This window comes from Erythrolamprus reginae, chromosome 1, assembly GCF_031021105.1.
Source record: "Erythrolamprus reginae isolate rEryReg1 chromosome 1, rEryReg1.hap1, whole genome shotgun sequence".
NCBI classification, from domain to species: domain Eukaryota; kingdom Metazoa; phylum Chordata; class Lepidosauria; order Squamata; family Dipsadidae; genus Erythrolamprus; species Erythrolamprus reginae.
The window spans coordinates 319,824,594-319,848,176 of NC_091950.1; the positions used below are offsets into that span (position 1 = coordinate 319,824,594).

Genomic DNA, 23,583 nt, shown 5'->3' on the forward strand with positions numbered 1-23,583 from the left:
AAATACCCCCAAAAAGTAAAAAGGGGGGGAGGGGAACCGGTCTATTTTTCACAAAGAAGGGCTTTTCACAAAGCCCTTCTCCATCTCCCCCAGCACCTAGGAACTCCCTGCAGGCTTCCCAGACCCTTTGCCCACCCTATTTTTTGGGGGGGGGCAGACAAAAAATTGCCCTTTTTCTCAAAAGCGGGACTGTTTTTGCTTTCTAATTACCCCATCTAGCATAACTGGAGAAGGAATTCTGGAAGTTGAAATCCACTAGCCTTAAAGCTGTCAAGTTTGAAGATCCCAGGGGTTAGGGGTGCAAGGGTCTTCAAACTTGGCAAGTTTAAGACCTGTGCACTTCAATTCCCATTCCTGGGCTAGCATGACTGGAGGAGGAATTCTGGGAGTTGAAGTCCACAAGTCTTAAAACTGTCAAGTTTGAAGTTTGTAAAAAGTGTACATGGTTGTAAAAAGTACTCTGCTACACTGGTATAAATTAAATAATATATTACTGTACCATTTGATTCAGAATACTCTGAAAAATATGGTAACTGAAATGACATAACATGATATAACTGATATAGCTGCATAAATAATATGTGTCCTTTAAATGTGGAGACTTTTGCTTTTGAATTAATTTTGTATTAAAATATTGTTTTATGCCAAATTTAACTTCATTGAGGCATTTAAGCATATTATATACATATGCATACATATTATGTTCAATTTATTGTTAGTTTCCTCCATGTTTAATTTTAGATATTATAATAGAAAAGCCATGTTAGTCTGTAGTGAGAAAAATTTGGCAGCACTTTTTCTGACTAACCAATTTTATTAAAAATACGTAAGCATTTGTAAGCGGCATTCACATCATCAGATCTATCTGATGACATGAGCTGCAGCCACAGTAGTTCGTGCCTTTTAGTATGTTTCTCAGAAAAAATACTACCATCATTCTGTGACTCCATGCTGTTTTAATAATTTAATTTAATTAATTTTATATTTCTTAATATTTTAAATTATTATTGTTTTGCTCAGGCAATTCATTCCGTAGCTTGGCATCACGAGGGAAAGCAATTTATTTGTAGCCATTCAGATGGCACTTTGACTATATGGAATGTAAGGAACCCTACTAAGCCATTGCAGACAATCACTCCCCATGGTAAGTTCACAGTGTATATTTATTTATTTATTTATTTTATCCAATACACAATAATACACAATGAAAGGAATAGAGTATTCGAGGAAATAGAATTAGAGAAAGAATAGAAGAGAGAGTATAGGATAAAATAATCAATGAGAGAATAGAAGAAAGATATAGGGATAGAAGAGAAGATATATGGGATATAGGAGAGACAATAGGACAAGGGTCGGAAGACACTCTAGTGCACTTATGCACGCCTGTTACTGACCTCTTAGGAATCTGGAGAGGTCAACCGTGGACAGTCAAAGGGTAAAATGTTGGGGGTTAGGGGATGATACTACAGAGTCCGGTAATGAGTTCCACACTTCAACAACTCTATTACTAAAGTCATATTTTTTACAGTCAAGTTTGGAGCGGTTAATATTGAGCTTGAATCTGTTATGTGCTCTTGTGTTGTTGTGGTTGAAGCTGAAGTAGTCGTTGACAGGCAGGACATTGCAGCATATACTTGTGTGGGCAATACTTAGATCATGTTTAAGGCGTCTTAGTTCTAAGCTTTCTAGGCCCAGGATTGTAAGTCTAGTTTCATACAGTATTCTGTTACGGGAGGAGGAATGCAGGGCTCTTCTGGTGAAGTATCTCTGGACATTTTCAAGGGTGTTAATGTCTGAGATGCAGTATGAGTTCCAAACAGATGAGCTGTATTCTAGGATGGGTCTGGCAAAAGTTTTGTATGCTCTGGTAAGTAGTGTGAGATTTCTAGAGCAGAAGCTACATAGGCTTAGATTAACTACTCTTGAAGCCTTCTTGGCGATGTTGTTGCAGTGGGCTTTGACACTTAGGTCTTTTGTAATTAGTACTCCAAGGTCCTTAACCGAATGGGGGTTATCTGTGATAATTTGATTATTCAGTTTGTATTTGGATTTCTGATTCTTTTTGCTGATGTGTAGGACAGAGCATTTGCTGGTTGAGATTTGGAGTTGCCATGTGTTAGACCAATCAGAAACAGAGTCTAGGTCTTTTTGGAGAGTAGTTGTGTTATCAGTGGTGTTGAAGAGTTTTACATCATCTGCGAAGAGAACACAGTTGCTTGTAATGAGATCACAAAGGTCATTGATGTAGAGAATGAAGAGAGTTGGTCCCAGTATGCTACTTTGGGGGACACTGCTTTTAACAGGGACAGGGGTAGATATGGTGCTTCCTATTTTAAGCACTTGTTGTCTGTTTGACAGGAATGCTGTAATCCAGCTGTGGAGGGCTCCTGAGATGCCATAGGATTTGAGTTTTAGGAGTAGTTTGTTGTGGACAATATAAGATTACAGAGGCCTGCAGTAGCATGAGATTGTGCCCCAAAGACTTCCATCCCCTTCACAAAAGGCATGGAGAATGGAGGGCTGCAGGGTCACAAGATCATATCCTCAAAGATTTCCATCCCCCTTTGCAAAAGCTTTTGGAGAGGAGAATGGAGGGCACAATTTTCCATCCCCTTTGCCCCTGCAAGCTTCTGTTCTTCAGGCCAAAAGCTTTTTGCAAAGGGGGATGGAAGATCGAAACAAAACAGCATCCCCTGCATCTAAGAAGAAGGCCGCTTTTCTGTCATGAGCTCTGCAAATCTTCGAAAAATACATACTGAGAAGGCCGAAGCAGCTATGAGGGCCCTAAGGGGTGGCAAAAGGAGCATGAGATAACTCAGGCCTCAGTGTAGGGAGGGCTTGGGTGGCCAGAAGCAGTGGTCTTTTCCTGCACTAGCCCCCACCCCCAAAGTACTTCATGTGTACTTAATGACCCAAGCATTTGATTAACGAATGCATTGGGGAGGGGAGAGATAGAGTGCATTTATTTAAAATGATTCAATTAATGTTATGACTGTAATGAGCAAGCTCCATTAAGGCCATAAATTGAGGAGTATCTGTATTTGCTACAGTATTCACTAGCAATGATGCTCATCAGAGTTTTAGGAACACCTAGCCACCACCTCCCATCTAATTTCAATTTTCCATCCCTCTAACTGTTAGATAAGTGAATCTTTGCACTGACAGAACATAGCAGAGGCTTGACTTTTTAAACAGGGAACTTTTATTCTGGCCTTTTTAGCACCACTCCAGCTCAACTTAAATAAAACAGCGAACAGATTTCTGAAAGCTGCTTCTATAATGTGGTTGTCAGACAGCCAACCAATCACAGTGCTTTAACTTTTGCTCAAAAGGCCTCTTGTGCTTAACCAATCAGCATCAGCCTTCCTGGCCGTCATAAGTCGAAGACTTTGCATTTCTGGTGGGGTTGTAAATTGAGGGCAAACAATAAGGAGTTATCCTGAGAAGTTGAGAATAGGGATGATTGTTTTCAGTAAGTCTTTTGCTCGAGCGTTAAGCCATATGAATAATGAATCTTGAAACATTGTTTTCTAACATATGGAACATATTGCTTTTTTTTAATACAAGGATATATTGTTAGGATAGTAATATAATTTCTAAGATTAACTTTCAAATCAATTTTAAATAAAAATGAAGTAACATTTTGTTTTAGGGAAGCAGGTCAAAGATGGAAAGAAGCCAGAACCCTGTAAACCTATTCTTAAAGTGGAATACAAAACAACTAGAATTGGGTAAGAATTGGGCCACAGTTATTTAATGATGACTTGAATTTTTACTATGTCTAAAGATGGAGTGTATGAGTGCCTTTGGTGGGATATTCCATCAGAAGAGAGAAAGCAAGCAACTTCAGTAGATTCCTTATTTTTTTCTGTGTATTGCTGTAACTTCTCCTACACTGTGTAAAACAATCCTATGTTCCTCCAAATCTAACAGGTCTCAGAGGAAAGGTAAACAGATAAAAGATAGATCTCCTATATGATATCTAAAATGTTCCCTGAGCAAAAGCCTTTCCTATAAATGGAAGGACTCCTTTTCCCTCCCTCTCTGTCTGAATCCAGCCTACATTTTGCAATTTAAGATGTGTCAAACAGGTATAAAAATATTTAATAAGCATTCAAAATGAATGCTTATATTATGTCTCCAAATGTGATGTTCCCAAATGTATTTATTAATGGGAATTACAGAAAAAAACCAAATTGCATTTCATGGATGAAAATATATTAATGGGATAGTGGATAGAATCAATGATTTTAATATGTTTAGTACACTTTATGTGGAATCCACCTTTGATAAAGGAGTGACTCTGCTCAATCCTTGACCAAGATATGAAGCCCAGGGAGTTTGGTGGAATGTGCTATATTTGGGCACTAGATTTTCCTTTTCCTTTTGTTTAAATTACTATTGCTTTTATTGTTTTATTATTGTTTATGAGTTACCCAGGGTTATGTTACATGAGATATGTTTAAGGCAGCTGTACGAAACCTATAAATGAATACATAAATGCATAACGTTCTTCAATTTTAGCTTGAAGGAGATGTATTTTTAAAAAGTGTCTATTAATTATTCATAACTCAGTGGACTGTCAATTTTTTCAATGTTTTATTGTTTCTCTTTTTAATATGGTCCAATCCAGCCCATACGGTAATGCTTATATTGTTGTATAACAAGGAGACATAAAATTCTTAATATATTATTCCCCTAGAATAATAGCACATATAATTCTTAATATATTATTCCCCTAAATCCAATAGTGTTCCGTGTTTTTAATGTTAACTTTCATTGTCTTAACTATTTGTTTGTCTTGATTTTCAGAGAGCCTTTTATCATCTTGTCAGGTGGCTTATCATATGACACTGTTGGAAGAAGACCCTGTTTAACTGTTATGCATGGAAAGAGCACTGCTGTTCTAGAAATGGATTACTCAATAGTAGATTTTCTAACGCTGTGTGAAACTCCATACCCTAGTGGTAGGTTCTTTATTTTTCTTTTCTTTTGTTCTACAATTCCAGCATTCCTTCATTGCATTCTTTATTAACAGTTTTCTCCACTCAACATTAAGTAGGAATATTGGAACTAAACTCCAGAACTGCCACATTCCAATCATGTTAGCTTATGATACTGAAAGTTCCAACATTTCTGAAAACAACTAGATTATGTAAAATAGCATGTCCAGTTCAAATTTTGTTTATTTAATAAATTTATTTGTCACTCATTTCACAGCAAGGTGACTTTGAGCAACTTATAAATTCTTGGCGTCTTACATCAGTTACAACCTTATAGGCCATGAAATTGTACCCTATTTTCCCATTATGAAAGTATCTTTGCCCATCAGCCTACTGTACAATAATCTACTGCCATGGTTATAAGATTTAAAATAGATAAAATGTATCAAAGAAAGTCATATATGTATTTTAATTGTTTGCAACTGTTTGCAAAGTGAGCCAATTTCTTTGATTATTAAAATGTTGGAAGAAATCCATATAACAGAAGGAAAGTTATACCAATTTTAAAAAATAGTAAATTAATAGATTAAAAAATAAAATAATGTTTTAAATGAATGACAAAATAGTGACTAGAAGTATATGTATGAATAGTATCATACATAGATTTAATTTGAAAATTTCTGTCTTGTTAGAATAGTAAGACAGTTATAATAAGTAGATTAATTAGATTAACATCTTATAAAGAGTTTTTTGGTAAATGGCAATGGGTTAATTGATACAGAGTTAAGATTATACATTGTAAGCATCTGGGTAATAATGTACATTCACTGTCATTTTTAATTTCTAATAATATCATACATAAATATTTTTGCAATCATTTATGAAAATCATACAGTTGTCCAGACATTTAGGATTGTAATTCTAATTATTTCCACTTAATATGACAGTGCTGTTTTAGAGTAATGGGAGCTCTTGTTCAGTTCATTTGAAAACTGCTGAATAGATATTAGGTGTAGGATTTTCCTAGATTAATGCCTTATCTTTGAGTCTGTTGTGTTCGGGCCTGGGCCAGCTGTTGCCCTCACATATGTGTTTCTATATGTTTCAATGTTTCTATGTGAGATATGCGTCACAGAGTGATTGTGAAAGCCTGGCTAACAGCCAGGAAAACGTGGCAGACAGCCCAGAGGATGAGGCAGATGGTTTAGAGGAGTTGGCAGACAGCCCACAGGAACTGGATTTGTACGATTGTTTATATTTTTTGTTGTGAGCCGCCCCGAGTTCGCGGAGAGGGACGCATACAAATCTAAATAATAAATAAATAAAATAAATAAACTGCCAGACAGCCCAGGGGATTTACCAGGCAGCCCGTCGGATAGCCTCTCTTCTTTGGATTCGGATGCTGACCAAATAATCAATATGCGTAGCCGTAGAGCAATGCAACGTAGGGCTCAATTAAGGGATTATCAACAGTGATTATGGTGTCACCTATGTTTGGGTGTGGTCCACAGAATGAGGGCTACAGTTACAAAAGGGAACAGAGGCAGAGGCAAACTGTGGATGTTTATCTGTGTGGTCTCCAGAAGAAAATTAGACTTTGCTTTGAAGCCTCTGCTTTGAAGCCTCTGCTCTGTGCTTTTGGATTTCAACTCAGCATTGTCAGGCAAGTGGGAGTTGAAAACTCTGGGACTAGCTGCTGCTGTCATGCCTCGAGAATTCAGAGAACTCCTGGAACGTTTCTGCTATGTGAATTTTGTATTTGTTTGCTTTTTCATGAACTTTGTATCTAGCTGAATTTTTGCCTCGAACTGTGTTTTACTCCTGAAAATAAGGAGTTTTCTTTAGCCTTTTCTTTTTTGTTTAATACAAGTTTGCTGATTAGCACGTGTGTGTCTGACCTTCTTTCCTGGACTGTTAATTATCGCCTGAGTCTGGTCAGGCAGAACAGAGTCTAAATTTCTTCTGGAGACTTTCTAAGTTGCCTTCAGCCAAATTGTATAGAAACAATAGTACTGTTGAACTCTACCTTTTTAGCCCTCTAGAAGTCTTGGATTTGTGTTATTAGCACTGGGATAATGGTATTTGGACCAGCGATGGGTTGCTCTCGGTTTGGCCCGGTTCTGTCAACCAGTAGCACTAGTGGTGGGAGGCTCCACCCACTTGCTTCTGTGCATGTGCAGAAGTATCACGCGCATGCAAACCGGTAGCAACGGGTTTTAGAACCCTCTACTGACTTGGACCCAGTAAAGTTATTTGTGGATTGATGTTTGTTTTGTTTTTTGTTTTATTTGAAGGAACCAGGAGTTTTTATTCTCTTTTAATGCTTTTTTTCCTGCTATTTTTATTATTGTTTATAGGCCACCTATGATAATGGTATGTAAGATGGGCAACTGTATAGATTCTATAAATAAATATATAAATAAAATCATATTTGTCATGATCTTTTTCTAATCCCACTTTTGAGATTTGTAGTTGAGAGCAAGTAGATTTCTTTTTTCAAGAATAAGGTTCTCTGTACTATTAAACCAAATTGGGCAGCATCAAACTTATGCTAAATCGTGAGGAATAACCTTTCCTATCCCCTGCAGCTGATCAGAATATTTTTCCATTTTTCATTCTCTTCTGATTTAACTCATAAAATAGCGGTTTCTAATTTTCTATTTGTAAATGAAATGGTAATTTCACCAGTTTTGAGCTTGAATACAATCTTATTGAAGTTGATAGAAAAGAAAGGGGAGGGAGAGGGGAAGGGAAGGGAGATACTTGAAGAGTGGATATGGCTGCACATTAAAATGTGCTTTCCTGAGATGGCACAATTACCATCTAAATCAGAAAACATTACAGTTTCTTAAAACAGGGCCAGGTACAGAGTGTGTATCCATGGTCCCTGAGAAGCACTTTGTCACCTTCGGATCAAAAGTGAGTCACATCTCTGTTATTTCTAATTATTTCATTGATAAGCATGTAATTGGATTGGAGAAATGTGTTTGGGAAATTGCTAAGAAGGACTTACAGAGAAATGGGAGAGATATTTGGAGTGTCTTAATTGAGTAGCTTGGAAAATACGATCCCGATTCTTAAAATTAAAAATAGAAGAATCTAGTTAATTTCAGAATGGTTCCAAGGAAAACTGGGGAGAGATGTGTTGGAATGAAAACTTTTGGAATACCCAGAAATTTTCTTAGTTGCACCACTTTGCTCACTCTGCATCGCTTCAATGCTGCTTGCAATTTTCTATCAGAATTGCTTCTTTTCGTCCATGTGATTGTCAGTCAGACAAACAGAGGGACTTAGCATTTAGTTAGTTTAGGGTCTTAGTTTTCTTCTATTGTATTCTCCTTATATTCCTATAAGAATATTGTGACTTACATTATTCTGCTTTTCCATATCAGTGAAAGCTTTTAATCCTTTCTGCCACGGATCAGCAAAGCCATCAGTTTTCTTTGAGGTTTTGAGGAGTTCATTTTTTCTTCGTTTTGTTACATGTACATATTACTGAGTTTTTATATTAGTGGTTATGCTCATTTTGATTGATCTCAATTGTTCTTAATTGTTTTATTAATGTTACACTGTTTAAAGATTGTTTTACTGAAAATTAGTAAAGTTTTGGTAAAATTGATACAAACTACATGAGTAAGTAAAATGCTAAACATGAATTATTCTGATATATTCTGACATTTCACAAACTGAAATAATCTCTTGTGTGTCAATGCTTTACTGGTGTCTTATTAAAGTTTTTGTGTGAAATCAACAGTGGCTAAATATTTACCAAATGTGAATTATTAATTGGCCTTCTTTGAATATTTGTATCTCTTCTTTAGATTTCCAAGAGCCATATGCTGTGGTTGTTCTCCTAGAAAAAGATTTAGTAGTTATTGACCTTGCACAAAATGGGTAAGATATAAAAATGTAATATGGAGATACCTATTTTTTGCTTATTTTCTCATGTTTAACAATTAACGATTTCTATTGTGGTCATTACTTTATGAACTAGGTTTATTGGACTCCTTGAAGAAAAAGATTTAAATGAAGTTTTGGCATAATTAAATTTAAATGAACTTAAATTTAGTAAACTTATTTCTGTAGTATCTATACATGATATGCTATAGACATAATTTTATCTAAATATAACCTTCTGAACTTAAAATGTGCATTTATTCACACACAGAGAAAGTACCACTGTAGAGTTTAAGAACAGTCTTGAGGATCTTTCTCCTTGTTGAGCCTTCTTAGAAGTCTCTAAGCATACATTTTTAGTGAATTTCATTAACTAAATTTTTCCATAATAAAATCTTGTATCACCTTTCTGTGATGCACTTTTAATAGATATCTTGTACTCCCATTTTTCATACACATATTTTCTTACAAATGCCAAACCCTTGGCATAAAGTACAATATACATACACATACACCAGCAAAGACATAAGAATACATCACACATACATATGAATAAAACTACTGGCAATCAATATATAACACTAGTGATGGTCAGTGATTATGCTTCAAGTGTTCTTAAAGTGCTACATTTCTTCTATTGTATTCATTTCTTTTTCTTTTTTAATATTTTTATCACCAAAAAATTTGAACAGTATCAAATTTAATATGTAAAGAATGACAATCCTTGTCTTTTCAACACTTCATTAAAGGTATCCTATATTTGAGAATCCATATCCCTTGAATATACATGAATCTCCAGTCACTTGTTGTGAATATTTTGCTGATTGCCCTGTAGACCTTATTCCAGCACTTTATTCAGTGGGTGCACGACAAAAACGTCAAGGCTATAGTAAAAAGGTAAAAAAAAAAGGTTTTAAGTTCATATTCTGAATTACTGTTCTATATATATTGGTGGGCAATTGTTATTATGATTTAATTTATTTTTTAATAGGAATGGCCTATCAATGGTGGAAATTGGGGTTTGGTCACACAGAGTTATCCAGAGATTATCATTACTGGGTAAGTAATAAAATAGTAGATGCCAAACACAACATCACTACGAATTGAAAATCTTGATTATAATGTATGTTACGTTTATTTCTTTCAATAGATTTCATTGATCATTCTAGTGTAATAAAAAGTAGAATTGAGAACAACACAGATAGGATTGGCTTCTTGTGCAATTTAAAAATAATCTTGTTTGAATTAATTCAAGCTTATTCTTTAGTAAGTATTAAGATTATAGTAGTAGCGGGTTTCACTTACCTTTGCTGCCAGTTCGAAACTGAATCTTCTGCTCATGCGCAGATCATCTGTGATGACATCTGGGGGGCTGGTTGGAGCCTCCTGCCGCTACTGCTACCGCTTCGCTCAAGGCAGGACGAACCAGTAGTAACCCACCACTGTAGCCTTGGTTTGCCCTATAGAACAAAAAGGCTCCAAATTATTAAATGATTAATGAGACCAAAGACAATTAATCCTTCTAGATTCTAAGACAGTATAAAATATTTTTGAATTTTAATAAAGTTAAATCGCAACATTCAATAACTATATTTTACGGGAATAAAAAAAATTATCCAGACTTAGGTTGGAAGAAAAGAAAAGGACAAATCTAATTTCTCTTCAGGACAATAGTTTGCTTATAATGTTGAACTAATAATATGTCAATGCTAAGAAATCAAAAAATATATAAAGCTGTACAATTGTTATATAAATTCAGCATAACTAAGTAAATCTCACTACTGTTCAATTTCTAAAAATACTTTTAAAAACATTTCATATTTTAATAGGCATGCAGATGGATCAGTCAAGTTTTGGGATGCTTCTGCAAGTGAGTGATTTGCCACTTTCAATAAGGTTCTTATTCCCCCACACATACCAAAAGCCATTTAACATGTAAAAGCTGTTATAAGAACAGCATAATATGAATGACAGTAGTGACATTATGATAGTAGTCATATTACTTGTCTCATTTTTTCTTTATTTGTTTGAATATTAAATATTAATATCAGTCTTGCTTGGATCCAATTGAAATAAATGTATTTTAAATTAGTTGTGACAGAATTGTCTATCTTGAATAGGACAATTTTTAAAAACTTATCAATTTTTGATCATGCATTCTGTCAGTGCCATATCATAATTAACAATTTTTAAATTTATAAATTAAGTATTCATGTTGAAAATCCTTTATTTTTCTTAAAAGGTATATTTAAGACTCAGACTAGAGATTGTAGGGTTAATATCTTTCCTACAGTAAATTCAATTCAGGCACAGCTGTTTCTATGCATTGATATTTGATGTCAACCAATATTAATGAAACTTAAAACATCCTGCAATATAACCTGTGTTTCAGAATTACATTGCTTGAATAATATCCCTGTTGTCTGTTTAAGAATTCTATCGCTTGAATAATATTCCTATTTCAAAATGGTGAAATAGTCTCCTCAAAATGATTTCATATAACCAATGTTATTTCTTATTTTATTCCTAGTAACTTTGCAAGTACTATACAAATTAAAAACAGCTAAAGTATTTGAAAAAACTCGAAATAAAGAAGATAGGCCAAGCACTGACATAGTAGATGAAGATCCATATGCCATTCAGATCATCTCATGGTGTCCAGAGAGCAGGATGCTGTGCATAGCAGGAGTTTCTGCACATGTCATTGTTTACAAATTCAGCAAACAAGAAATAACAACAGAAGTTATTCCGGTAATGACATTCACTTAAATTCATTTCTACTTAAGTGGCATTCACTTAACATTCATATCTATTTTTATCAAGATCCCTATATTTTAAGAGAGAAAATATAGTAACAATGCCAATAATAAATAAATAAAATAAATAAATAAATAACAAATAAACTTGCATAATTTTTGTTTCATCAGTTCTTCAGATTGAAATCTATTAAAGAGACAATTATATTTGTGGTTACTTCCCTAGGACTGGGAATAAGTGGCCTTATTCATTGCAAATACAATTCAACAAAATTTGATAAGTATAGCAATTAAATCATCCCTGTGAAATGTTTCTTTTACCTTACAGCTCAGTCACAGAAAATCATTAGGCCCTGACAATTTCTCCCCTTGTGCTCTCTGGTATCTCTATGTACCTGTGGGATAGAAAGTTTAGTACAGGTAGTCCTTGGTCACTCATTCAGCAACTGTTCAAAATGAGGATGGATGCTGAACAAATGGTACTTAAAATGTGTCTGTTAAGTTCTGGCTGTCCCAGCATTGCTGTGATCATGTGATTGTGAACTGGCCACTTGGTAACCAGCTCACATCTATGATGGTTGCAGCATTGCACAGCCACATGATTGTCATTTGTGACCTTCCCTCTAGTTTACTACAATCAATCAATGGGAATGTCAGTAGGAAAGGATGCAAGTACCGTATTTTTTGAACTATAAGAAACACTGGTGTATAAAACGCACTAAGATTTCAAAGAGGTAAGAAAAAAAAGTTTTTGTCCTCCTCAGCCCCCAAAAGCACTCTGCAGGCCTCCCAAGCCCTCTGCATGCCCCTTTTTTTGCAAAAATGGGCTCATTTGTCACAAGTTTTTGCAAAAAACAGGGAGCGCATAGGATTTGGGAGGCCTGCAGAGTGTTCTTGGAGGATGAGGGTAGGCAAAAACGCCCCTGTTTTTGCAAAAAAATGCTTGGTTTTTTCCTGTTTTTCGCAAAAATGGGGGTGATTTTGCCTTCCCCCTGCCCCAAGGAGTGTTCTGCAAGTCTCCTAAATCCACTGCATATCCTGTTTTTGTGAAAAACAGACCTATTTTTCACAAAAATGAGATGTGGGGGCAGGGCTTTGGGAGACCAAAAATGGCTTTACAGTGATACCTCGTCTTACAAACGCCTCGTCATACAAACTTTTCGAGATACAAACCCTGGGTTTAAGATTTTTTTGCCTCTTCTTACAAACTATTTTCACCTTACAAACCCACCGCTGCTGCTTGGATGCCCCGCCTCCGGACTTCCGTTGCCAGCGAAGCACCCGTTTTTGCGCTGCTGGGATTCCCCTGAGGCTCCCCTCCATGGGAAACCCCATCTCTGGACTTCCGTGTTTTTGTGATGCTGCAGGAGAATCCCAGCAGGTGAATCCCAGCAGCGCAAAACGGGCGCTTCACTGGCAACGGAAGTCTGGAGGTGGGGTTTCCCATGGAGGGGAACCTCAGGGAAATCCCAGCAGCACAGAAATGGGCACTTTGGCTGGCAAAAGGGGTGAGTTTTGGGCTTGCACGCATTAATCACTTTTCCATTGATTCCTATGGGAAACACTGTTTCATCTTACAAACTTTTCACCTTAAGAACCTCATCCCGGAACCAATTAAGTTTGTAAGATGAGGTATCACTGTATTTGGTGTATAAGATGCACCAACATTTCTACCATCTGTTAGGGGGGAAAAGGCACATCTTAGCCACCCAGAATCCTTTGAGAGTTGGGGGGCATATAAATGTAATTTTTGGAGTATAAGATTAATTAATTAATTAATCAATCTTATACTCCAAAAAAAAGGTATCTACTATAAGTCTTTCCCACTTCTGCTTACTTTCCCATACATCCTGCACAGATGATCAAACTCATTGCAGGATACAGCATCCATCTGCCCACTTTCTTGTACTCCCTCCACTTTCAGACATGCTTTTGCCAGGCTGTGGCAATCATCTGTGCACCCTTCCACACTCTGGGGGGGACTCACCCACTGCCCAACTGCATCACAGCAGCCACCAGCCAGTTTGCTTGTGAGGAACCTTGACTTGCAACTTCCTGCCAACTTCCCCATTGACTTTGCTTGCTGAAAGTCACAAGGAGGTCCTCAGTAAATTAATTGCAATCCTTGATTAATGATGGCAACAGAGACTGCCAGGCTTGTTGTAACTAAGCAACATGGTTGTATGAAATCACACTTTATAGCAATATTGCTTAGCAATGTAAATTCTTGTCTGGATTATCTGTAGCTGTTTTCAATTGAGAGATGTTTTTGTTTTGTCAGTTCATTTTTATCAAGTCCAGGAAAAATGGTTTATTCTATTATTGATTGTTTGATTAGGTTTATGGACTTGATGGAGACTATGGTAGGATCTCAGTATAAGAAGATACAGTATAAAAATCTGATTGGCTGTCATTTATTCTGGATGGAAATGCTTACGGAGTCTCTTAGGTGTTGAATGACAAGAGTAGAAATATAATGATTCTTTAACCAGAGTAGGATGCTGAGCTAGTTCTGGCTGTCTAGCAGTAATAGTTGATTATTGCCTCAGGCTTGGGAACGTGATATAGGAGTTCCAGTGATATGGAGTGCTGGAATTAGCTTAATTGACAAAGATGAGCCAAAATCTCCTCTGTTATTTCAGAGTCATCTATTCTGGTTTCTTGTAAGCTTTTAGTAGCAGCTCAAAGTACTGGTGTTAATATTTAATGACATCAACTAGAAGAATTTGCCCTGTATGTAGCTCTCTAGCACTCAAACTCAAAAGTAGCATTCTTTAATGTCTGCCTTTATGGAAGCTAGAGCCCTGGGTGACATCTTCATAAAGTATCTGCTTTGTTTTTGTAATAGATGCATTTTAGTTTCAGGATATTGACAAGAGAATGCGTCACTAATTTTAAATTCTTGTTATCAAGTTTGTGCTTTTTCATTCTCATTTGCAGATGCTTGAAATACGGCTATTGTATGAAATAAATTATATAGAATCTCCTGATCCTGAGCAGATGCCACCATTACCTACTCCAGGCACAGGTTCCAATCCTCAATCCATCATTCCCCAGTCTCATCCCTCCACTAGCAGTAGTTCCTCTGATGGACTTCGTGATAATGTTCCATGTTTAAAGTAAGTACAATAGTGTATTCTAAATAGTGGGTATTGCTTATCTTGAGTACTTAAGCTGATGGAAATACTTCAATGTATTTTATCACATATTGTTTTAGTTAGAACATTAAAATATACTGTAGTCAGCTTCAGAATCTTAGCACATAACGACTAGTGGTTTAGAACTATCACTTGTTAACGCTGGGTTAATTCATCTTCCCTGCTTTACGCACTGACTCTGAGAAGGCTTTGGAATTCTTGGCCTCCACAATCATATCTCAAGTCACCTATGGCCTGATATAAGTAGGTGGTCATGCTTCAAATTTCATATTTGCCTTGTAATGCTGATATACAATCTGGAACTAAAGGGGATTTTATATCCTATTGTTATGGTCAGATCCTGTCATCACTTAGTTACAGTTAAAGTCACCTCCATAGGATGGCAAGATTATTTGAATGGCTCATCCAAAGCACCTAATGCATTCTATTGATTCCTGAGGAAATGTCAACAGAGACCTCGCCTTCCTGGATGCTGTGACCAATTTGCACAATACATTGTTCACAAAATTACTCAGACTCACCACAGTCTTCATCTCCAAAGGCAGTGTCTGTGGTAATAACTGGGATATTATTTTGCCTTGTTCTCTGGAATTCCTTTTGGACTGTTTGTTCTGAGGAAGTGAACAGAGTGCTATCCATTGTTATAAGTAGGTTGGACCCCTGCCCATCCTGGCCATTGTGAGGGGTAGTTAAAGGAACAATCGTGGATCTCTGAGCCTGTTAATACCCCCCTTACATTTGGATCAGGTCCTGGCTTACTAAAAGAAGACAATAAACACTACCTTTGCTAAAGAGAATGATTCTCAGACATTCTATATCTCATAGTCTTGTATAAATATTGTGTGATTTATAGTATTTATTTTCTGTGGAATGTCACTGAGATGACTTTCTTTAATCTAGGCTTAGGCTCTCATATAGACTGAGACAGCAATCAGTTCCCTTTGTCATTTTAGACCTGGCAGCAGCTTCTGATATTATTGATCATAGTATCTGACTAGGCAACCTCTGAGCCTTGTGAAAGTTTTTGTTTTCATTCTTTTAATGTTTTATTGTGACATCTGAGAATGTAAGATTGAGGTGGGATAAAAACTGAATAAATACAAGAATAGATAAAAATTCAAAAACAGCATTTTTATAAATCAAATGTTTACACTTGCATGCTTTGCTGTAAATGTTTGCTTGTGGATGTTTAAAGAATCTTCAGATCTATGAGCTATTTCTCAGTAAATATTGACAGCTGCTCTAGCAGGCAGAAATGTGTAAAAGCAATAATAAAATATATATCTTTTGAAAAAGACTTTCCCACAGCTAAGTATTAATGCACTTTTCATTTATGTTGCAGAGTTAAAAATTCTCCCCTTAAACAGTCTCCAGGATACCAGACGGAGTTAGTTATCCAGTTAGTATGGGTGAGTGGTGAACCTCCTCAGCAAATAACAAGTCTTGCAATCAACTCTACCTATGGATTGTAAGTACTGTAAACTGGTTTTACATTTTATCTCTCTTAGATAATATTTTATTTTATTTTATTTATTTAACTAGGCATGTATTAGATAACAGATATAAGTATAAACATAGTTATGAATACATGAAATGGATCCAAGTAAACTTTAGGACAGGGACAGTAGGCATGCTGGTGTGCTTATGCATGCCCCTTAAAAACGTCTTAGGCATGGGGTGAGGTCAAGAGTAGACATTTAAGGGTAGAGTTTTGGGATTTGGGGGAAGAAACTAGGTCGTGCATTCCAAGCATTAACAACTCTGTTACTGAAGTTGTATATTTAATCTCACAAAAGTAGCAACAGAACCTACTATTTTTTTATCCAGATACTGTACTTTCATGTTATATACAGCTATATTAACCTACTGGTATATATTACAGTAGCGCTATAGTCTTAGTCTAGAGTCCCCTTAATTATAATAACCTGTTATATTTCTGTATAAGAAATAGTGGAAGAAATAACCATTGATGTAAGATGTGTATGGCATATTTTTCCGAAAAGATTAATTGCTTTTAAAATAAAGCACACCTTTATAAAATTAATTAAACCCACATTTATATGCCAATCATTATTTCATGAACAATAAGATGTATATATATATATATATTTTCCTTACAGAACAAATGTTTAAAAATAGAAATTTTTAAAAAGTATGATTGATATAAAGCAAAGAGGAAAGTGTAACTATCCTGGGAAGGGAGAGAGAAAGAAAGGGAACAAAACTGAATGGTAATAAGATGAGGGGAATGTGTACAGTACAGAGAAAAAAGGAAAGACCGGTTAAAGTACTAGAGAAAGAGTTAAAAATAACTAGATAAGCAATCCTAACTGCTGGCTAATCTTCAAAGACATTGTTATATTTCAGCAGAAATGCTTCTGCTATTTGCATCTTTGTCCATTGCTATCTATTAAATATTCTCTAATTTTTAATGTAAGAAGCCCCTTAATTCACAAGTACCATAATTATATTGGAGTAAAGTGGTGTTCTTTTTTGTATTATAAACAGTATTCATTCAGATTGCCCAACTTGATTGGTGTTGTATCTGTTCAATTATATGGATGATTAATTTGTGAAACTGTTTACACGTCTAGAAAATGTAAACCAAAATTCCCATGGCATAATAATGTATTAATATTTTTTCTGTATTTTTAAAGTTATTGCTGTTTAATAAATTAAGCAGCCAATGTGGAACTTAATATTAAAGGACTATTTTATTAAAATTTTGTGGTGTGTGTACATACGCACACACGCACGCACACATATGAATGTATGTAACATATTTTTGCTGATAATGAAAAGGGATTTTATATATATATATATGTCACATGGCTTTTTTGCTGAATTTGAAAATTAAGGGAAACTAGGATATATATATATATTCTGTTGAGTCACCTGGTATACCCAAATATGGGAGGCTGCGCATACATACATACATACACGTATGTATGTATGCACTGCCTCCCTATTTGGGTATACCAGGTGACTCAACAGAATACACACACACACACACACACACACACACACAAGTATATATGTGTATGTGTGGATAGATAGATAGATAGATAGATAGATAGATAGATAGATAGATAGATAGATAGATAGATAGATATTATTATTTATTAGATTTGTATGCCACCCCTCTCCGAAGACTCGGAGTGTCTCACAACAAGAAAACAGTACAAACCCAATAGTTAAAAACAATTTAAAACCCCTTAATATAAAGAACAGTCATACATCTCAGATAAACCTTACATAAAACGTAAACAGCCCAGGGGAATCAATTTCCCCATGCCTGACGGCAGAGGTGGGTTTTAAGAAGTTTGCGAAAGGCAAGGAGGATGAGATAGATAGATAGATAGATAGATAGATAGATAGATAGATAGATAGATAGATAGATAGATAGATAGATAGATAGATAGATAGATAGATAGCTAGATAGATATGCTGCCTCCCTATTTGGGTATACCAGGTATGTACAGAATACACACACACACACACACACACGTATATATGTGTATGTGTGGATAGATAGATAGATAGATAGATAGATAGATAGATAGATAGATAGATAGATAGATAGATAGATAGATAGATATAGATATAAATCTATATTAGGCTCCATTCATTTTCACCTATTTTATAGATTTAAAAAAAGGGTTGTTGTCAAAATCTGTGTCAAAAATCTGTGACTATAATAAAATATTTATTGGTTTGATATGTTGCTATGTTTTAATCAAAAGGCAGAATGTCTGAAAAACTGATAATAATGAAACTATATTCTGGAGCTCTAGCTAAAGGAAAGTGTTTTCAAAAATTAAAATCTTTGATGAGAGAATAAGAGAATCAGAATGTAATGAGAGCAGGAAACCTTGAGGAAGAGGCTGATATTCAGATACTTAAAATAAATCCATTTTACTATTATTAAAGTTATTTTTCAGTTACCATTTTAGTCTAAATGTGCATATTAGAAAATTAAGATATCAGTAGAAAACATTCATCTGAAATATGTTTTTTCCTCAATAACTCTTTTCCAGAGTAGTTTTTGGTAATTGTAATGGTATTGCAATGGTTGATTACATTCAAAAGACCATGCTTTTAAACCTTGGCACTATTGAATTGTATGGCTCTAATGATCCTTATCGGAGGGAACCTCGATCTCCACGTAAAAGTAGACAACCATCTGGAGGTAAGGGGCTAATAAAAACATATACTTTGCTTTTTAGAAGTGTGGATTACTAGGTTTTTCTTTGAAAATGACAAGTAATCGAAGTCAGATTGTAGCTACATAGATAGTTGTCATGGACAGACTTACTCATCCTAAATTATTCAGACACTAACACCTTTTTCATATTCTGTTTCATTAGTTTCAAATTCTTCCTCATGGATTTCTATTTGAAAGTTTCTGAACTAATTACTTCAGTCATAACCCCCAACACTTGTCCCATCTTTCATTTTTATTTTTATTCCATACTAATTATAGTACATTAAATTTGATTGGCTAAAAAAGGTCAACAGTCTCTCTGTCATTAGGAAATGTGGCCTTTGTCTGAACAGATAATTCTGGAAGTGCTGAACACTACTCTCTAGGACTAGGCAGCTATTAACACCTTCTTAAACAGCTGTTTTTGTAAGTTTAGGATAGGCATGCTACAATTAACAGGAGTCATGTGATTCTATCTTCGTTTCCTTCTCTGATAGAGTTGCTAACTTTGTAGATATAATGTAGATATAATGTTAGTGAGGTTAGTGAAGGCAAACTTTCAACAGAGTACCACATGATATTTCATTTTTAAAGGAGTCAAATATTTAGCTGTGTCCACAGTTGATTTCTCAAAACATTGGTCATTAACATTTCTGATTGGAGGGTAGTATCAAGTAAAGTATCAGAGAGAACTGTCCTAGTCACCTTTTTTTAAAAAAATTAACGGCTTGGATAAGATTGTTTATATAATATTTACCAGATTTATAGATGATACCAAACTGGGAGGAGGAGGAGGAGTTTAGATGAAAAAAGACTCAAAATGATCTAGACAATCTTGAGCAGTTAGGCCAAATGGAATTAATTGAATGGAATGGAATTAATTGAATGGAATTTAGTGGGCAGGAAAATTAAAGTTCTAAATCTAGATCGGAAAAATGTATAGAATGATGAAAATCTTGCTTGGCAGTAATACTGTAAAAAGCATCTGAGTATTCTTGTTGATTACAACTTAAATTCAGTTAGCTATAGGGGATTGTTGCTAAAAGGGCAAATGTTACTTTTTGGGTGCTAAATGTTAAATAGAGTCCAGATCTTGGGAAGTAATAATTAATAATTAATTCTACTCTTGCCCTGGTGAGATTCCATTTGGAATACTGTATCTAGTTATGGGCATCACAGTTAAAAGAGGATGGTGACAAATGAGAACAAATTCAGAGAAGGACTTCCAAATGGTGAAGTATCTGGAAGTCAAGCCTTGAAAGAGTCAACCAGTAGAAAAGATGACTGAGAAAAGATATGACAGTACTTTCAAATATCACATAATAAACTAGAATGGACATTTTTTTCTGGTGACCAAGAGGACAGGACCAGAACTAATGTCTTTTTCAAAGGTTTATAGTAGCTCTATATTGTAATCAACTGAAGTACTTTGTTTCCCCAAAAATAAGACATTCCCTGACAATAAGCCCAATCAGGCTTTTGAGTGCCTAGCAATAAGGCCAAACGCTCATTTCAAGGTTCAAAAAAATATAAGACAGAATCTTATTTTCGGGAAAACATGGTAATTGTATAAAAATGTATTTCTAGCTTTCTTCTAGGCAAATAATAGAAATCATTAATTTTTTTAAACAGATTCTATTTCTAATACATTTTACACAAATCAAGTTCTGCAGTAGATTTTTTTGGCTTCCAATGCAAAATGTTGGTGTTTTGTCTTTTCTTTTTATTGCTTCACTAAGGCATGCTGGCTGTTGTTTCTTGCATGTGTGGCCACTCTAGCTTATATTCAGACTCTGAGAAAAATCATCTCATCTCTAACATATGTAAGTTATCTAATGACAATGTAGTAGATTTAGGTTCAGCATAATTATTCATATTTCCTGAGATTTATTTTATGTTAGCACTTTTCTAACAGTTGTATGAACAAAAATAGATTTTTATATTTACAAAGATACATATTGTTATACTTTTAGTGCAAGATACAGAATACACATGGTTCTTCCATATCCGCTTCATCTCTTTGTGCCAGTTACACTGTAGAATATTTGGTTTACAGCTAACAGTTGCCAAACCTCACCAGCACTATGTAGTTATTACAGGTACCTTTTAGTACAGGCTTTGGAAAGAGGCTATATAAGAAACTGTCTTATCTGGTCTCTTTACAAGCCAGTAAATAAGGTGCCTTTTCCAGATTCAATATTTGAATTTTCCTGCTATGTTACATAATTTATAGTTCATACCAAATGAATTAACTGTCAGATGAAAAAGAAAAAAAATTAATTGGCATTTGCTGTTGCTTTCAGTAATGCTTTTTTATTTTATTTTCATAGCAACATCACTAGAGGTAGTCCTCAACTTACAACAGTTCATTTAGTGACCACTAAAAGTTACAATGTCACTAAAAAAATGACATGTCCATTTTTTACATTTGCGAGTATTACAGCATCCCCATGGTCATGTGATTAAAATTCAGATCCTTGCCAACTCATATTAACGATAGTGGCAGTGGCCCGGGATTACGTCACCCGCTTTTGCTACCTTCTAAAAGCAAAGTCAATAGGGAAACCAGATGTACTTAATAAACTATGTTACTAAGTTAACAACTGCAGTGATTCATTTAACAACTGTGGCAAGAAAGATTGGCAAATTAACTTAACAACTGCCTCACTTAGCAATGGGGCAGCTCACAACAAAGTTGTGAAAGTTGAGGACTACAGTGTTCCCTCGATTTTCGCGGGGGATGTGTTCCGAGACCGCCCGCGAAAGTCGAATTTCCACAAAGTAGAGATGCGGAAGTAAATACACTATTTTTGGCTATGAACAGTATCCCAAGCCTTCCCTTAACACTTTAAACCCCTAAATTACAATTTCCTATTCCCTTAGCAAACATTTAGATTATTACTCACCATGTTTATTTATTAAAGTTTATTTTTAAAAATGTTTTTTAAAGGCAGACAAAAGTTTAGCAATGACATCGGGCGGGAAAAACCGTGGTATAGGAGGAAAAACCGCGAAGTATATTTTAATTAATATTTTTGAAAAAACGTGGTATAGATGTTCCGCGAAGTTCGAACCCGCGAAAATCGAGGGAACACTGTATCTGAATATTGTCATGCATTGAACAATGTTTCAATGTTTTTTACAAATAAACATGCAAATAATGTTGTAGCTTTAAGCTAAATTGAAAGTAATCTCTTCCTACTGGATCCTTATGAGTGAAGGATGGGAATCCTGTAAAGTCCACCATTTGATGGTTATAGTTTCTCACCTTGCTATAATGGACTTCAGAGTGTTTCTTCACAAGCTAGCATGTGCTACACATCTTGGTCACATGGTCGTTGTCTTTCATGATGGTCTCAACATTGATTCTACTCCATTTGTATTCTCTCAGATTGGCATGGTCAACATATACAGTATTCTGCTAAGGGTTTGGATTCATCTCTTAAGCCTTGTTGAATTTTTATCATCTCTTCTCTTCCAATCCTCTTTGGTGAAATAAAGAGATGTCAAGAACCCAGATTTCTCTGAAATGTCAATAATTCACTAAAAGTTCCTTTTGCTCAAGAATGATTATTCTTCAAAGCTTTCTTATTGGGGGAATAACATGTCAGGGCTTTCTTCATGAGGGAGGACCTTTTGCACATATTTGGCATTGTAACTTTGAATTTGTCAAATATTTTATATTTTATATTTTTCACAGTAATTACAACAGGATATATACTGAAATCTCTTTTAATAAGATACTTCTGTACCACTATGACTTCAAAAGAAATAGGACAGATAATTATACTGCCCAAAAAAATAAAGGGAACATTTAAACAACACAATATAACTCCAAGTAAATCAAACTTCTGTGAAATCAAACTGTCCACTTAGGAAGCAATGCTGATTGATAATCAATTTCATTTTGTTGTCAGCACATTCAACTTTGTACAGAACAAAGTATTCAGTGAGAATATTTCATTCATTCAGATCTAGGATGTGTTATTTGAGTGTTCCCTTTATTTTTTTGAGCAGTGTACGTTTTACCCATCATAATGATCTAATATCAGTACAGGATGTTCTACTGCAGAAATAGAAACAAAAAATAGATATACAAAGTACCAAAGAGATTATCTAAGGCTTTCTTTATTTTCTTAAGTCTAGTTACAACATATGATTTTAGAGTAAAAAATACAGAGTACGGTAAGTTATTATACAACGTATATAGTTTCCAGAATTATTTACACCTAATTTTTTACCTGAATTTTTAAAAAGTGACAAAAATATTGGAAAACAAATTTTGCAGGTGGTACAAATCACTCCCACTGGTAGTAATTGCAAAATTATAAAATGATTGCATATGTTACTTGCAACAACAACAAAAGATCCTTTCACCAAAAATGCTATGATAAAAATAGTAAACTTTCACTCAATTCAAACATAGTAATGTCCTCCAAGTTATTTTTGTAGAAGTAGGCCATAAAATAGCCCTCTAAAAAGTGGCTAGTGTACTGTTCATTATTTATCTTGTGCTGATATGTCTAAATTGTAAAGTTCTAACTGCTAACAATATGCATCTCAAACAGTGACATGGCTTCTATTTATGTAACAAAATAATTTTTATTCCCCAGTTCTTGAATCTT

At 35.1% G+C, this 23,583-nt stretch overlaps 1 protein-coding gene across 9 annotated transcripts in view; it reads left to right on the forward strand.

Moving 5' to 3' along the window:
• Positions 1 to 23,583, forward strand: part of STXBP5 (syntaxin binding protein 5) — a 134,015-nt gene that overhangs the window by 77,234 nt on the left and 33,198 nt on the right. For 5 of the 9 annotated variants that reach the window (XM_070733681.1, XM_070733682.1, XM_070733684.1 and 2 more), the window contains exons 8-19: positions 1,021 to 1,144; positions 3,653 to 3,731; positions 4,813 to 4,967; positions 8,765 to 8,837; positions 9,590 to 9,737; positions 9,832 to 9,899; positions 10,670 to 10,710; positions 11,371 to 11,591; positions 14,537 to 14,715; positions 16,097 to 16,222; positions 18,792 to 18,943; positions 20,698 to 20,781. In XM_070733681.1, coding sequence (XP_070589782.1) covers positions 1,021 to 1,144; positions 3,653 to 3,731; positions 4,813 to 4,967; positions 8,765 to 8,837; positions 9,590 to 9,737; positions 9,832 to 9,899; positions 10,670 to 10,710; positions 11,371 to 11,591; positions 14,537 to 14,715; positions 16,097 to 16,222; positions 18,792 to 18,943; positions 20,698 to 20,781 — 1,450 coding nt within the window. The remainder of the gene's footprint in view (positions 1 to 1,020; positions 1,145 to 3,652; positions 3,732 to 4,812; positions 4,968 to 8,764; positions 8,838 to 9,589; positions 9,738 to 9,831; positions 9,900 to 10,669; positions 10,711 to 11,370; positions 11,592 to 14,536; positions 14,716 to 16,096; positions 16,223 to 18,791; positions 18,944 to 20,697; positions 20,782 to 23,583) is intronic. The other 4 variants (XM_070733683.1, XM_070733687.1, XM_070733689.1 and 1 more) reach the window with 1 other exon arrangement.